General features: G+C 41.4%; 1 protein-coding gene across 1 annotated transcript in view; it reads left to right on the top strand.

Annotated features, from left to right (window-relative positions):
* Positions 1-17,718, top strand: part of SEC24A (SEC24 homolog A, COPII coat complex component) — a 446,244-nt gene that overhangs the window by 90,761 nt on the left and 337,765 nt on the right. Inside the window, exon 3 of the mRNA XM_069199250.1 lies at positions 7,570-7,743. Coding sequence (XP_069055351.1) covers positions 7,570-7,743 — 174 coding nt within the window. The remainder of the gene's footprint in view (positions 1-7,569; positions 7,744-17,718) is intronic.

Genomic DNA, 17,718 nt, shown 5'->3' with positions numbered 1-17,718 from the left:
ATTATATTGGTATATTTAGAGATAAATCAGATCCATCATTTCGCAAATATAAGTTTTTTTTAAACCCATCACCCACATCAAAGAGTGATAAAACAGAATATCCAATGGGTGGACTCAAGCTTTAGTATTAAGAAAATACAACAATTTTCAAAGTGACTTTGTCATTAAAAAAAACCTCCTGCATTATAATTGTGTCATGCAAGTGATGTGATTAACATAATTGTGAAAGTTTGTGAGATTCTGGTTAACTGAGTTAGAATACATTTTTGACTAGGCAATATCAATTATGGCTATCGTCGTAATAACTACTTAGGCTTAGTGGTTGTGACTTGCTTCTGAAAACAACTTTGGCTGCTAATCTCCTTTTGTTTTCTCGTAAAGGTGCACACATGTTAATACAGATTGCTTATGTTAAAGGTTCACCAGACCTATGTCTTGCAGCTGTAACTGGCATAGACAGAATTCTGCTGTTTGCTTTCTACTTTACCATGGTATGCTATGCTATTATAGAATGTTACAGTAGAAAGCATAGCAAAAGGATGTTTACTATAGGATGTCGCAGTGTGCTATGTTAACGTGGTGAACTTTGTGTAAAACCTAACACCATGTCCAATCACACAGATTTTTAGGTCGAGTCTAGGCAGGCCTGCAAGACATGCTGTATTCAGTCAGTGGGCTTTAACCACCCCACTCTTGCAATTCGTGCTTTGCTGTGCTTGTCTTAAATGCTTCGTTTTTATTGGTGCATTTTTCTAAATGTCCCTCCATGTGTGCTTAGTTCCCTCCCATGCGATTTCACTAAGATCTTTTTTGTTGGCCTCGCACTACATTCACGAGCATTCGTGCTTCCTCCTGTTAGAGTGTGATGGTCACTCCTTCCTCCTCCTGTCTGGTTTCGGGTTTGCCTTTAATCCAATCTGCGATCCTTTCACCACAGGGTGCTCTCCTGAGCTCTTCCTCCCTTTGACTCCAGTTTTCACCATAGCTTCTGTTGAGTTGTACATCTGACTTCTTTTCTCCAGCCCCAGTTTCTGCAAGCCCATCCTTTTGTGTCCAAAACTGTGTACTTGCTTTGCACTGCCACAGCCAGAAGCGCCATTGCAGAGTGACTGTCTGAGCGAGTACCGGTTCACGTAGGGCTATATATCGGCACCCTCAAGTTGCTGTGATGCATGGTTAAACACGTAACTATGTGCCCATGTGCTGCATGGTTAAACACTTATAAAATGCGAAACCTATTGGCTATGCCTCTGCTTGTTATTTCTTGTATTAGTGAAGATCTTTTGATTATTCTAAAATTATACATATAAAATACATGGATTTTCAGCCAGTCTTCTTAATTCATTGGTCTGTTATTGTGTCCATGACATTATTCTTGCATCCACTACAGCATCTTCAAATGGGTCAGCCCAGTTCAGCCATTGCTTAACTTCACTACTACTGACTGTATGCTGCCCTTTTCAAAAAGAGCACTTCCACACGCAAAGCAGTTTCCTTCAGTGATAGGGGCTCCTAATGCAATGTGTGCATTTGAGAGTAGAAACATTTGTACTTTGACATTTTATTTTTAAATATTGTTGAATGCTTGGCAGCTTTTGATTTTAATAAAATGATGCATAAAATGTACTTATAGGGGCTATATATAGCCATCCTTCTTTATCTATTGCTGTGTCATACACATTTTTCTTCCACCCACTGCAGCATGGGGAAATGGGAGGGTCCACTTCAGCCTTTGACTAACATACTGTGAGTTTTGGTATTAAGCTTTTGTACAGTGTGCATGTGCATACACAAATGTAGTTCCTCTTAGTGGCAGGCACTACTGGCCCGCTGTGCTTTTGATAAATCAAACACAGACAAGATCTATGAAATAAAAAAACAGTTTCTGTTATAACGTTTTACAAAAATCATATCAAAACAAATCTTGTTGGAAAACCAAAAGGATGGCAGCCACTCAGACCTAATGACTTTCTCAGTGATTGTTTAGCATGATGATTGTGTAAAGAAACGTGTAAAAACATGCATGTTTCCCACCTGAGTTAAACTCTAACAACAGGCTGCTGCAGGAGAATTCAAGCCCTTTTTCAGAAGGATGGAACTGGCTGAAACGTTTGAGCCCTGACAATACCAACAACTATAAACAGGTGACTGGCACCAGTGCTGCACAAAAACAGATGGGAAGCACTGCAGAAAATGCACTTGTGCAGAGCTACTTAGTGTATGACCAATTTGATTTTCCTCATGTACAGTATGCCGTGGGGAAGGAGGAATGCTTGGCTCTAATGAGAAACATACTAGCTCTGAATTGTGTTCTCACAATGGATTATGGCAAGTTACTGTCCACATATCCTTGTGTCACAAGTCAGTTGCCTGTAATTAAATACTGGCCCTGCTGGTCTGCTTTCAGTACTAGTTCTTCCCATGACTGACAGCTATACTGCTGGCTGTTTACTGCATCACTTTCAGTGTGGTTGAGATAAATGCCAGTCGTGTTTCTGTGTATGTCAGGCAACACGACGTTCCATACGACCATACTGCAAATAAAAAAAAAAAACATTCTATGTAATTGTAATCTACAAAAGTTAAATTGCACATTTTCATAGCTAGCATTTAAGGAATATCGGGCTAAATAGTGGGGATGATATTCAGTTTGTCATTACAAAGCTACCAACAAGAAAAGGTTAACTTTTGGTAAACCAGAACCCTGGGAAAATTTCCCACTTAGCGTCTCCAGGAAATGCGTTGAGATACAGCCATCTCCAAGTGTTTCAGGATGACTAGTTTTTGATGTTCTTCCCAATAAATCCTCCTTGGATGCTGTTATTTTAACAAAAATATGCAACCTCACTTCATACCATTAAACGCGGGACCTGTTCTCTCGAGTCTGTACGGACTCTGACCTTGAAATGAAGAAGAGCCTTATTAAAAGAATAGGATGACCAAGTTAGATAAAGATAATGGTATCACTGCACAGTCCATGAATACTAGCACACAAGGATAAAAAACATTCTCATCTTACTGGATAGTCATTAATTTCCATCCTTAATAGATGTTTTACTTTCCTGTATGCTAGTTAGGAAATTCTGTGCTCAGTGTCCGGATCAGAGTAGAATACAGTGCTCATTAAAAAAATATTTACCCCCAAAGTGGCTATATTAAGCACAAATCTGAAGTGGAATCTTTTAAGCGTGAAATCAACAAGCCAGTAATATTTTTTGTCCCTGTCTTCTATTCTTGCAGCAGTAAAGAAGGCTGTCAACACCATAAAACCCTTTACAGAGAGCACTCAAAACCGAAGTGTTTACGCTTCTTTGTTGCTTGTAGAGTGGTGCAAGGCACTAGCAGAATGTTTTCTTAGTGAAATCAAGAACTGTGGTTCCCTTATCAACCTCAGCTTAACTTTGTACTGCAGTCTAGTCCATTATGCATGTAACACCACCTGATCTATCAACAGAACTTCTGAACTCATACTTGCCCTTTAAAGTGAAGTCCTGATCAGTAGCTCATTCATAGGACTTTTCTCTGTCTAAACATTCAAAGTTTTGTTTCCTTTTACCTAGCCAAACCTTTACCACATCACATTTTGTTATAATTTGCTTGCTGTTGTCTTCCTACTTTGGAATTAATATTAAATAGTATTTTTAAAGGACTTAAATTAGTTGGGTTTGCTGAGCAACAGGAGCTCTTTATTCCCATCCTTCAGTTACAAGATATACACGTTCTTCCTTGTCCTCCTGCTCCTTGCCTGATATTCTTCTGCCCCTTGGTCTTGGCTACTTACTCTTCACTGAATCTCCCAGGATAATACTTGGGTCCCTTCTTGGGCCTTTCTTAGTCACATGTCTATTGTATTCACACAGAGTGTGTATTCCTCACTCTTGTGTGCATGTAGCACTGACCTCTTGTTAGTTCCTCAGGGCTTTTGATAGTTTTGTACGGTGTTCCATTTGGTCTAGGTTTGGCTGCTATTTTCCTCTCATCTTGTGCACATCGTGCAAGCCTTCTCCACCACTTCCAAGCCTTTCACTTCAAAATCATTCTTCACTCTAAGCATTACCTAAAGCATTGTTAGCCTCGAACTGAAATAAAAATATCCCAATTCTTGGACTGTTTTACTCTTCAAAAGAAGACTGAGAATGAAACTTTCCAGCCAACTTATGAGAAAGTTACAAATGCCTTCAGCAAAAAGGGGCTAATACATTACCACCCCATTACACTTAAGACTGTGCTATTACTTTGCTGCTTCAAGCAAGTATACCAAATTGGTGAATATATCCAGCCACCCTAAAGGAAAAGCAGTATTGTGAAAAGGATAGAAGAGAATCTTGAAGTGATTAATTTGCCATTCAGTTTCTCCAGCTGGGTCTCCCATCTTTTTTTTTAATACTGTACTGTAAAACCGGATGGTGAGTATAGTCCTTGGGTGTGCCACAGGGAGTTGAATGCTATTACACCTTGTAATAGACATCCATTACCACTTATTTCTCTCTTATTTGATCAGATAAATTTGTCCAAACATTGACCTGTGAGGTGCATACATCCTGGTGAGGATTAAGGAAGGTGTTGGATAGAAGACGGCCTTTAAAATCAAGTACATACATTATGAAGTACTTACCCATGCCTTTTGGCTTCTGTAATTCCACAGCCGCTTTTCAGCACTTCGTCATTGTGCCTTCAGGCATTTGTGTGATGGTACTTCTGTAGTAGGCGGTCTTAGGTTCTCCAATCCGCTGTCTGCGGTTGGTGCAGTGTTTCTAGAAGGTAAGGTTATCTGGCTGCTGAGTTTATTGCAGTTTTTTTCCAGTATCTGCAGTCAAGTTTGCTATCACAGTTCCTGGCTGTAGTATGGTGCAGATGGTTTGGCTTTAGTACAGTGAAATTTAATTTGGTTGGGATGTGTCTCATCTCGTGTATGCAGCCAAGGGATCATACGAGGTCTTAAACTGATTTTTCATTCCTTCCTTCAATTCCAGCACTTCTATCTGTTTTTAAGACTTTATTAGCACAGTTTTCATTCACACCCACCCAGGAAGCTCTTCACCAAGTTAGAATTAAAAATAGATGGGTTTCTCTTCTTACTAATCATGGACTAAGAGCGAGCTCCTTCCTAGGTGATTATTCTAATTTCTTAAGGACTCTTCTTCAAGTTGATTCTTGGAAAAATTATTTCTTCACTTGTGCAGAGAGTGGATGAGCAAACTGCAGCTTCAGTCTACTTATGAGCAGTGTATTCTGAGGACACATTGCTAATTTTAACTCCTCCTTTATCACTCCCATAATGTATGCTGCAACAGCAGCAACCAGAAGCCCTATTTTGTTGCATTCCTCACCAGCCCTATATTTTTGATGTGTTATGAATCCCAGCAAAAGGACAAATAGAAGTTCTCCCAAGCTTACTGTTGCTGCTTTCTGCGCAGTCTTCTTGCATCTCTAAGATGACACAGACACACAGATTTCCAGAAACTGAAAATCCAGCAACTGGCACAACTTTCCAGAAAATGTGAGTAACAAAATCTGATTACTATAAGTACAGGTTTTATGATCGTTTTTCCTGTGTCCCGTTTTAGCTATCCCACAGATGCACCTTTGTTGAATGCTCTACTTGAATTTATGCTAAATTGCATTTTGCCTTGTGTTCTTTTGTGAGATAGGAGAGACTCTGGGCGGTTTATAGACTGAAAATAGTAATTGTTAGGTGTGAGAACTGCAATTTTTAGGTTGAGCCTAGGCAGCACGCAGTGCTGTCTGCAAGACATGCTGCATTCAATATATTTGCTTTTAACCACTCTCACTTTTGCCATTCGTTCTTTGTTGTGCTGGTCTTAAATGCTTCCCTTTTTATTGGTGCATTTTTCTAAATGTCCCTTCCTTTTTGTGCTTAGTTTCCTCTCGGGCGATTTCGCTTACAGAACATTTTTGTTGGCCGTCCTACTGCGTTCATTCTTCCTCCTGTTAGAGCGTGTCATGACCCCTCTTTTCTCCTCCCAGCAGACTTCACTGATTGATCCTTTTTGCTGGCCATCCTTGGCCCTCTGTTGCCTCGCTCACACCCCCTCCCTCCCATCATTGCTGCCGCCCTTCCTGCACCACTGCTTGTTTTTCTAGTCTCTCTTGTGCTGTGCTTTTTTCTCATGGCAAAAGTCACCGTATGCGATGTGACCCAAATTAATTTCTTAAGTAAAAAATATATATATATATACAGTTTATTTTAGATTTAAACTTTTACTTTCCAAAAAAATAAACATGCGCATTAAATGCGTTATGTGTTACGCAGTCAATTTAATGGGTAGCGTCTTGTGGCCAATGATGGTGAATGATAAATATGGAAAAGTTTAACAGCTGCATTTACGATAGAGAGATTGATTGACTATCGAATACGGGGTGACTTGCTTGCTTTATGCTTGTATTTTTTTCTAAGAGCTGTCTTAAGTTTGTTACTTCCTTCTGGCTTCTTGCAGTTTCAGAGACATAGAGCTCGAGCTTGTTCCGCCTCTGCAATTACAACTGGACATGAAGGGCCTGCATTCAGCATGTGTTTGTACCCAGACAATTCAGTTCAGTTAATAATCTCAGCTGCAATCTTTCTTTTTGTTTAAGATGAAGATATTTTTAAATATCGTCTTGTGAGGACTTTGTGTTTTTTTTATTTTTTTTATTATGTGATTCAGCGGCTGGTATAATAGACATTTTACTGTCACGTTTCTGAGAGCAAGACAGACATGACTTACGTGAAACTGATTTTTGTTTCCTCTCACTTATGTGAGAATACAATGCATCTTTTGCCTTTCCACATGCATATATTAAAAAACAAACACATTGTGATATCCCATTTAAAGCTGTTTTTGAAACGTTGATATATAAAATAAGCGTTTATTTGAAATGCTCATTTCAAATAAAAATATCAAGGAGGTAGGAGTTGCATAATTTGCTACAAGAGAAAGTATTAACAATTGCCAGAATTTCACAACTTGTTGCTTAGAATCTGCCAACATGTTTTCATTTCAAATTGTTTTACGGGGTTTACATGCTGAAGGGTTAATGAGATCCAGGCATGATAAATATTACCTGGGGTGACTGGACTGCACGTATAAATGCACTTGCGGTCTGTTTTACGAGCACTAGTCGGCGCTGGAGGCCAGTTCATCAGGACATGTGCCCAGTGGGTCCTTGCTGGTCACATCTGGTCTCACTGGCTTGTGAGATGAAAGCACTTACGCCTGTCGGCTGCACACTAGAGGCATCTGGATCAATTTGGTATCTTGTTAGGACAAACTTAGGGAGCACGTATGCGCTGTCTCTCGACATGTTGTAATCTACTTTCTGTGGGCTTTGACCACGCCCATCACTTTCATTCATTCTGGTTGGCCAATTTCTGGCAAGAAAAGTCCAGTTATGCATTTAGAACGCCAATAGCTCTAACTCAACCAAATGCAAGACCTGTTGCATTGCAGATGCTTGTTTCTATATGCTGTATAAATTCAGCCATTCAATTCTGAATTATGAATGTGTTTATGAAGTCACACTGAAAAATATCTGGTCTTCTAATGTAAAATTATGATTTATTTTTAGTATCTACTCTGCCGATGAATCAGCCATTAAGCTTACCCTATCAGCCTCCTAAACCACCACTGGGACCACCTCCTATTGATGGAACGTTGATGAACAGGCCATCTGCGCCTCCACTGCGTCCACCAAGCAGCACTGTGCCACAACACCCACCCAACACATCTGTTCTCCAGGATGGTAAGATAAATTATTCAAAGTTGTTTTCTATGATTAAACTACAATTTCAAATTTCAATCCTCAACCTACTCTATAAATGTTTTTAGCTGTGGATTTCTGAAGTCTGTCACTAGTTGCAATTAGTAACACAAGCCTTGAAGTAAAAGTGTACATTGTCAAGTAACAGTTTCTGCATGTACCTTCAAGGAATGTTTTTATAAAATTGCAAAATATTGCACAAGGTCTTCTTTTTTAATTTACTACTGCTAAACCCAGAAACTGTTTCCAGAATCAGAAATGCAGGTGCTTGAGCAACTATCTTAATCAGCTTTTGGTTTTCCTTTGCATGTCCACTTCGTTGTCTTCCAAACCTTTTACCCCTTTGCAACAGGCCTTTTCCCCTCAGGTGCCAGGCCTTTTTTTTTGGCTATTTGGGGCAGTTTGTGCTTAGGCCCCCATAACTTTTTGTTCACATAAGCTACCCATGTCAAATTTGCATCCTTTTTTCCAACATCCTAGGGATTCTAGAGGTACCCAGAGTTTGTGGGTTCCCCTGGTGGAGACCAAGAAATTAGCCAAAATACAGCAAATATTTCATTTATAAAATAAAAATAAAAAATGGGGGGGGGGGGAAAGCGCTGTAGAAGAAGGCTTGTGTTTTTTTCCCCTGAAAATGGCATCAACAAAGGGTTTGCGGTGCTAAATCGCCATCTCCCCAGCTTTCAGGAACAGACAGACTTGAATCAGAAAACCACATTTTTTAAAACACAATTTTGGCATTTTACTGGGACATACCCCATTTTCACTATTTTTTGTGCTTTTGGCCTCCTTCCAGTTAGTGACAGAAATTGGTATGAAACCAATGCTGTATCCCGGGATGCTAAGCGTTTCTGAAAAATAGACATAAATCTGAATTCAGCAAGGTGTCATTTATGTAGATCCTATAAGCTTTCCTACAGAAAACAGCAGCTAAAATATTGAAATTGAGGTGAAAAAAACAGACATTTCTCTCCACGTTTTACTCTGTAACATTTTCGTGCCATGTCAGATTTACAAAAGCAATATACTGTTACGTCTGCTGGACTCTTCTGGTTGCAGGGATATACAGGGCTTGTAGTTTAATCAAGATCCCTAGGTACCCAGAGCCAGTAAAGTAGCTGCACCTTGCAATGGGTTTTCATTTATACCGGGTATACAGTAATTAATTTGGTGAAATATAAAGATTGAAAAATATGTATCAAGTAAACCTCTGCATTTCCAAACTGGGCACAAGATAAGGTGTTGAGAAGCAGTGGTTATTTGCACATCTCTGAATTCCGGGGTCCGTATACTAGCATGTGAATTATAGGGCATTTCTCAAATAGATGTCTTACACACTGTCTTACATTTGAAAGGAAAAAATGTAGAGAAAGACAAGGGGCAATAGCACTTGTTCTTCTATTCTGTGTTTTCCCCAGGTTTCCTGATAAAAATAGTACCTCACTTGCGTGGGCCTACTGCCTGCGACAGGAAACTCAACATGGGCACATCACATTTTCCCAAAGAAAACAGAGCTGTTTTTTGCAAAGTGCCTAGCTGTGAATTTTGGCCTCTAGCTTACCAGGTACCTAGGGAAACCTACCAAACCTTTTCAGTTTTTAAAACTAGACAACTAGGAGAATCCAAGATGGGGTGACTTGTGGGGCTCTCGCCAGGTTAAGTTACCGAAAATCCTTTGCAAACTTCAAAATTTGGCCAAAAAAATACACTTTTTCCTCACATTTCGGTGACCGAAAGTTCTGGAATCTGAGAGGAGCCACAAATGTCCTTCCACCCAACGTTTCCCCAAGTCTCCCGAAAAAAAATTATAACTCCCTTGTGTGGGTGTCCCAGGTGCCTGCAACAGAAAAAGGCCAAAAACCTGTAGAGATTGAGGGGATAGCACAGCGAGTTGCTAAGCACATATTTTTCCTTTTATACATCTTTAGGTTGACTCTGCTTTGGGGACCTACACAAGTGAGGTATAATTTTACTTGGGAGACTTGGGGGGAATGCTGGATGGTAGGAAATTTGTGCCGGAGCGGTGATCCTCAAAGAAAAGTGAGGAAAATAATTGTTTTAAGCAAATTTTGAAGTTTGCAGAGGAGTCTGTGTAAGAAAATGTTGGGGGAGCCACACAAGCCACACCTCCCTGGACTCCTTGGGGTGTCTAGTTTTAAAAAATGTCTGGGTTTGGTAGGTTTCCCTAGATGAAGGTTGCACCCAGGACCAAAAACGTAGGTGTCCACCCACCCCAGAACACAGGTAGTTTTGTAATAGATCATTTTGAAGTGTCCACCTACTTCTGTGATGTTCCAAACACTAAAATTATGAAAAGAAACACACTTAGGTTATGTTAAAAAGACCCCTCACCCACCAACCAAGTTGGTGGCATGCTTCATCATCTAGGTCCCACCCGAGACACCTAGAGTGTCATGGGTGTGCTGTGACGCCTGATTACAGTGGAGCAGGTTTTGGCATTTTTACCACACATACTGGTTGGATTTGGCACGAGGGTGAGTGATGGTTCAGTAGATAAAATTTCATTAACGAGATTTCACAAATGCACTGTTAATAACAGAAGGACCAAAAACCTGAACCAGTGACTCACTGGTCGTGAGCTGTAAAGCCGCAACAAGGCACCAACCGCTTTACATTCCATTCACACACCTTTCATACATGACATGCAGAATACCATTCACGCCGCCAGCCACGGACCTAGCACATTACAACACTTGCATTGACAGACAGCGCCACTCAAGGATCCACCACTTTCATACGCCCACATGCCTGATACAGCAATCACACCAGCTGATGGGAGTGTGTAGAATGGTGTTTGGCTGGCCAAGTGCCACCCTTGCACCCTACCAGCCAAGTGCCACCCTTGCACCCTGCCAGCCAAGCGCCACCCCGTGCACCCTGCCAGCCAAGCGCCACCCCGCGCACCCTGCCAGCCAAGCGCCATCCCACACACAGCGCTTCTGCCAAGCGCCATCCCACACACAGCGCTTCTGCCAAGCACCACCCCACAAACAGCGCCAGTCCAGCACCACCCCACAAACAGCGCCAGTCAAGCACAACCCCACACACACTGCCAGCCAAGTGCCACTTAGTGCACACCACCATCACTTTATTTTGTTTTTAAAGAACAAAGCAACCACTAATTATAAATAGGTACAAAACTGCTAACACAAAAGCTCTAACTGAATTCATGACAGTAATGCCAACAGTGAAACTGAACATATGAAAATATAAAACGGCAGTTTACGCTCACGGTAGTTCCCAGTAATTCTTCGGTGTGTGGTAACTCCTGAAACAACCAGCCACACACAGCCCAGGCTTTGAAGGAAAGTCAGGGCAGTACATCCGGCTTTCCCTCCAGATACCTCTTCGGGCACAGACTCTACATTTCCTAGCAGGAAAGTCTTTTTTGGGAGTGGGAGGAATCTGATCAGGAAAGTGGTGATTTTCAATCTAGCCACATCCTCCACAACTGCTACTCTAGGAACTCTTGCATGATCCACCATAACCAGGCTCTCTTTCACGGACTCCTGAAATTTAACAAATTTCATCCTTGACTCAGGGGAATAATCCTTGTACACAATAAAAGCATTAAAAGTTGCTAGATTAAACAAATGAATAGCCAATTTTTTATACCACACGTAAGACTTATGAACAGCAGTGTAGGGTTCCAACCTCTGATCTACTCTATCAACACCACCCATGTGCTTATTGTTATTTAAAATACACACAGGTTTGTGCACTTCAGCACCTTGACTCCAAACAGCCACAGGTGAGGTACTCTCATCATGGATGGTAGTTAGCATGTACACATCCCTCCTGTCTACATATTTCAAATCTAGCAGCTCATCATTCCGGAAGGCACTGCACTGTCCCCTCAAGTTGTTTACAGACAAGCTCCCTTGGATAGCCTTTCCAGTTAGAGCGGATTGTGCCACAAGTGTCCGCTCTGAACATTTCCTTGAACAACTGAACTCCATTGTAGAAGTTATCTACATACAAATGGTGACCTCTGTTAAACAGTCGTCTACCAAGTTCCCACACAATTTTCTCACTAACTCCAAAAGTGGGCAGACAACCAGGGGTGTCAATACTGGAATCCCTACTAGTGTAGACCCAGAAATTATAAACATATTCTGTACTACTTTCAGACAGCATATACAATGTCATTCCATACCGTGCCCTCTTGCTAGATATGTACTGCCTAAAAATCTAACGACCCTTGAACAGGACCAAAGACTCGTCCACACTTATTTCTTTGCCTGGAACATAGACCTCTGAAAACAGATCTACAAAGTGATTAAGGATATGCCTAATCTTAAAAAGATGGTCACAATCATGGTGATCTCGTGGCAAGGCTAAAGCATTGTCAACAAAATGCAGCATCTGAAGGTGAAGCAAATACTGATTAAGAGTCATAGTTGCAGGAAATATAGTTGTTGCCATCAAGGGACTAGTAGACCAATAAGAAGCCAGAGACTGTTTCCTCATCAACCCCATCAAAAAAGTCAAACCCATTAACTTTTTCATCTCTTCCAGATTTATGGGAATCCACTGGGTAGCTCTACACTGAGGCCTTAGTCTGGCAGCATTGCATACAAATTAGTCTGCTCATCAATCTCTTCCAAAAATACATGTCCATAAACAAATCAGAGGCAGAAAGTGTTCTGTATTTACTCTGCACCGTGGGAGACCAGTAAAGGCCGGCAACTGTGTCTGCTCCGTGATTGGGGCTACCAAGGTGTCAGGTCTTCCAATGGGAAGCCTTCCAGCTGCGGGCTGCTGCACCATTGGCACCTCAGTGTCCTCCTCTAAAACAGGCCCTTCATCTGCACTGAGAGTGGCTTCCTCATCAGAAGACTCCTCTCAGGCAGAAAACTCACTGCCAGAATCTCTCTCTTCCTCCTCTGCCTCAGACACAAAGTAAGTCTCATAATCAGAAGACGACTCAAAAAGCATACTAACAACCTGCTGAGTGGTCACCCTGTGGCTAGCCATGATCCTTTCAAAGAAAAGTAACTTGACACATGTGCCAACAACAACTAGCACTGTCTAAAATAAGTAATAAACAAAGTGTGGCTTTATCACAAAGAGTTAAGAATTCAAAAACTATGCCACTCACTTGCTTGAAAAAGCTAGACTCACCAGCAACTACTCTGCACAGACACAGCAAACACCAATGATATCCCACTAAAAATAAAAAAGAAAAGCAAATTAGACATAAGACAACACAAATATCATTGTGCACAAATCTAAGGACAATTTCACACACAATCCGTCCACAATACTTCTTTGGAGTAAATTTACTTACCTAAAATATGCAACTATGCAAACCGCAGGTCAACCACTTCCAAAACTGCAACAAGCCACAGCAAAAGAAGCAAAAGCTGTGAACTAGAACAAAAAAAGAGAAATAAACTGTTATCACAAATGCAAATACTTCGCCAGTTGACAAACACCCCGCACCAAACATTTAGGCATTTTCCCTGGCATCATTTGTTCAACTTTTCTTTATGAGATCCATAGATTCAGCAGGTGCTCTCCTTCCTCTGTCCTTTCCAACCCCATTGTGTTCTCAAGAAGGTAGTCATAAGTGCCACTTTTATACCAATTTCATCTCTTTGGGTGGGGGTGGGGGGACTCAATGGGGCTTTAATTGCCACAAAGCTACTCTACCCACTCTTACATATTTGTCACTCACAATCCCACTATGTACCTCTGCCCAAATCCAGGATGTTGGTACCGTTCTTACCTGGGTTGGAGTCATAGGCACAGCCCTGAGGTGTGTCCAGCATAATGAGCCACCCCTCCTTGAAAATCGATTTTGTAACTGGTTTTCCCCTTCTGGTGGAGATGTCAGCCTGTCTACCTACAGAAAGGAGCTGGGCAGGCCAAGGTGTGACTTTCATTTTCTTCTTAGAGATGCTAGCCCTTTTGAAGCTTGTCCATTCTGTCAGGAGGAGGTCACACCTCTTTCCTCCAGCAGACCCTTTGTTTCTCTTTCTGAGAGCACTTCATGCTGTCGAGCAGGAAGGCAGAAGGCTGTCTCAGGTGACAACTGCTGTAGTCAATCAGCAACGGCTCCCAGGTGCTTTTGGATAAGAAAGTAGTGGCTTTCTAGAGTCACCTCCTATTAAAAGTTACCTTAAATCAGACTTTAGCAATGAGTCTTATTTAATGTAACAATTGATTTGATATCTTGGAGTACTATGTTTAGTGGTCCTAAATGGAAGGTAGCAATTAGTGGTTGGGCTATTAAACATCCGTATTAGCCATTAGGACTATCGACCTTGCTACAGTGAAAATGACAAAAGAGTTTACGTGTCCTTATTTTCAGTGCACAGCACCGTGCCTTGTAGGCTACTGAGGCCTTCCGTAGTGGTGACATATATATATATATATATATATATATATATATATATATATATATATATATATTTTTAAGTTCTCAAAAGGTTTTAACTTGCCATGTCGATTGGACAGTTTAAAAGCTGTCAGAGTAGATTGCAGCGGCAGACCTAGAACCAAGTTTTCACGTTCCTGCTGCAGTGGTGGCACAATATGTGCTGCAGGCCACTGGTGACATTTAACTTACTAGCCCTGGGTACACTTTGTACCATTTACTAGGGACTTGTCAGTAAGTTAAATATGCCACGGGATTAGCCTATTGTGCATACACTATAGGAGTCAGAGCACGTGAACTGGGGCCTGGTCAGCAGGACTAAGTGCACTTCAGAGTTGAAAAACCAGTAGCCTCAGTCGAGAATCTGGAGTTGTGATCAAACAAAAAAGAGCCCCTTTTTTTTTTTTTTTTTACAGTCCCAGAGACATTACTGCTTCGTTTCTTGTTACGAAGAGTTTATTTCTGTTACTTATCTGGCCAGTTTCAAGGATCGGCCTTTGCAGTTGGTTCCTACCTACAGTGTGCATGTTATATGTTTGAGGTATTTACTGAATCTTCACTAGATGCTTTGTGCTTGATCAGGAGCTGGTACAAAATAGATTTTCTATCACGTACACTTATTTACATTTGAAATGAAAGCTGTATTAATGTTCCACTCACTAAAGTATTCCTGTGAAGATGCTCAGTGATGCAAGCCCTACCATTGTAAGTCTCTGACATAACAGCTCTATCAGGTAGGATTCTGGAAAGTTATTCGAACACCAACCTTTGCTTTTAGAAGTAAATGAGAAATGTCCTAGCTATCAAGAAGGAAAGTTTCAATTCTGTTAAGGACATGGAGGTGAGAATTATGCATTTCTTTCTTCACTTTTAATTAATCAGCAAGTTCATAGTTCAACGTAAACGAGAAACGCAACACTACATATCTCATGGCTCAGAACACTACATTTCTCATGGCTCAGAACAGCAGCATCCATGGCAACCAATATCCAATCCCGTTCCAGTCCTACAGTCCATATATATTCCTCGACTTCACTATGGTCAGTTAAGTTCAAGCACCATGAGTCCCCCGGGATATAATTTCTTGAGAAGAAAAATATATTTTGTTGAATCTGGTCTTGTATTGTTATCATACCTGAGAAATGCTTGTAACGCATAACAATATGAAATATCCTTTGTAAAATAAGATCACCTTTCAAGCAGAACATGACTCTTGTTAAGCATCATAAAAGTCAGTCTATTAGTTGGAACAGTAATAACACATTATGTACATCATACATATATGCTGAAAACCGTAACTACCTCTTAGAACCTGTCCTTACTTATTGTTCTCCAGCAGGGTGGGAGACCCCTCTCTAATGTGTCGGGTGGTATACTCTTCGCCTCCTTGTCCTTAATAGAATTGAAACTTTCCTTCCGATAGCAAGGGAATTTCTCATTCTGTCTCAGGACCGAAGGCGAGGATTATGCATATTAAAAGCTTACTTACCACCAAAGCAGCTGCTTTGGGAATTTGTTTACAATAAAACATTTTAACGGTAGATTTGCATGACCAATCAGCTGAATTCATAATTTCTTCCAATCTACCACCCACCTACATGGTCTTGGAAGCCATCGCTCCTCTTGTAAATTGTGCCCCAAATACTTGGACATTGATTCCTGCCTCTGCCATAATCCACCTTTCCCACCTTACAATAGAAGGGGAGGATATTGCCCCAAATGGTTTCTTGATGGAAATTAGCAGCTGTCTTAAACCCGGTGGTTGGCATTCTGGCGTCATTTCCTCATAAGCCTTAAGGCTTCTGACCACAAACAGTTTAGGCAAACCCTTAAAGGCTGGGTAAGTTAAATACCTGGTATTGCATTTGGTTCTCCTAAATATGGTAAAGGTAACTCCTTCTAGTGTAAACAGCCTAGCTGTAATGTCTAGAGCCCTAACATCAGAGACCCTTTTCAGGATATGAGGCACAACAGAATAGCCAGTTTAACTGAGATCTCTTTGCTAGAAAGGTACTGGTTATCCTGCCACGAGCACAAAACAAAGTAAAACAATGTTAACATTCCAGAGACCCAAGTATCTTGGCTAAGGAGGCTTGGACATTCTGATGCCCTTAAGCAGTTTGCAGACCCAGGGATGGTCTCCAACAGGTGTGTTGTGAAAAGGAGGATGCCCTTCAGATATTACGGACCTGAAGAAATTAACTGAAGTAGGATAAACCAGAATTAGCTGGTTCAACCAAAAAACATAAGACATCTGTAATCTTTGCCCCCATTGAATCCAGGTGTTTCTTCACATACCAGCAAACTCATCAAGCCCATGCAGACCTGTATCTCTTACTTGTCTCAGGAGCCCATCCATGCCTGCTGGATGAATCTTACAGCCCCCTCCAAAAGTCTGATGTCTTCCCATCTGTGCCTAAAATTCTCCACGCCATGAGTGTCCAATGGCCCTTGTAGTTGAATTTCTTATCAATAATAAAGAAGTGACACAATTCTAGTAATTGAGTATTTATAAGTAAAATAAAACAAAATAAAATACGGCTGGGAGTACAGCACAGTTCTGCAACGGAAGCCACACTCAACTCAGCTCCTACACACGGTGATTTTTATACACTTGGTGGGCACTTAAAATCCACCTCCTTCACAACACTTACAATTAACAAAAACAATAATTCTTATACGTTATATGACTGCTTGTTAGAAAAATACAGTCCTGGCAGATTTATTACATACATAGTATCTAACATACACAATGTCCTTCGATCCTGCCCTGTGACCTCTACCAATATGTTCCCCCTACACGTCTACCAGACTCTAAAGTTTGTCCGGTCACCCCCTTTCTGCCAGCCTTGAAACACAAACATCTAACGCTGTGTCTCCCTTTCAAGTCTGTCGTGATTTACCCTTCTCCTTTCCTGCTATCGGAAAGTAGCTCAGACTCTCCCTTGTGTGTGTGCGTCCTTCTAAGTTATCTGTGGTATGCTAGGCTGAATCTTAACTGCTTTAACCTGCACCTGGCCTCCCTTCTCATTCTCCTTTCTGTCCCTGCGTTACATCTTGACCATTATGTTCAAACAGAGGGCTTTACTTTTCTCGTATAATATAGACTTCTGCACGTTTGTTTTCTAATTTGTGTGTTGACCAGAGTAGGCCCTCTGTAGTTTACTTAAGGCCTATTACACCCTGAAGAACCAGGGGGTGTGGCTGATGCTGTGGATCCAGTAGCACCCAAAGGACAGTGCAGGGAACCACACCTGCGATTTCCACAGAGGGGTTATCAGCACCACTGAGGCCCTCTGATGTCGAACTTGAGCTGTCACTCTCGGTATCAGCAGAAAAGGAGGAAATGCGTAACCTGTTTTGGCTCCCAATCTTGCAAGAAGCCATGTGTCTGGTGTTCCAGTCTGCTAAGTTATTCTGCAACCCCAGAAGATACTACGCTGTCACTGAAATCTGGTGTTGGAGGCAGTAGTACCACTGGTCTTTGGCCAGTTCCGCTAGCGCTTTAGAGCGAGTGCCTCCCCCCCCCAGTGATTTATGTACTGGACTGCTGA

The sequence above is a fragment of the Pleurodeles waltl genome, chromosome 7 (genome assembly GCF_031143425.1).
Source record: "Pleurodeles waltl isolate 20211129_DDA chromosome 7, aPleWal1.hap1.20221129, whole genome shotgun sequence".
Lineage (NCBI taxonomy): Eukaryota > Metazoa > Chordata > Amphibia > Caudata > Salamandridae > Pleurodeles > Pleurodeles waltl.
The sequence above is the reverse complement of the archived record's forward strand: the minus strand, read 5'-3'. Positions and strand labels throughout refer to the sequence as shown.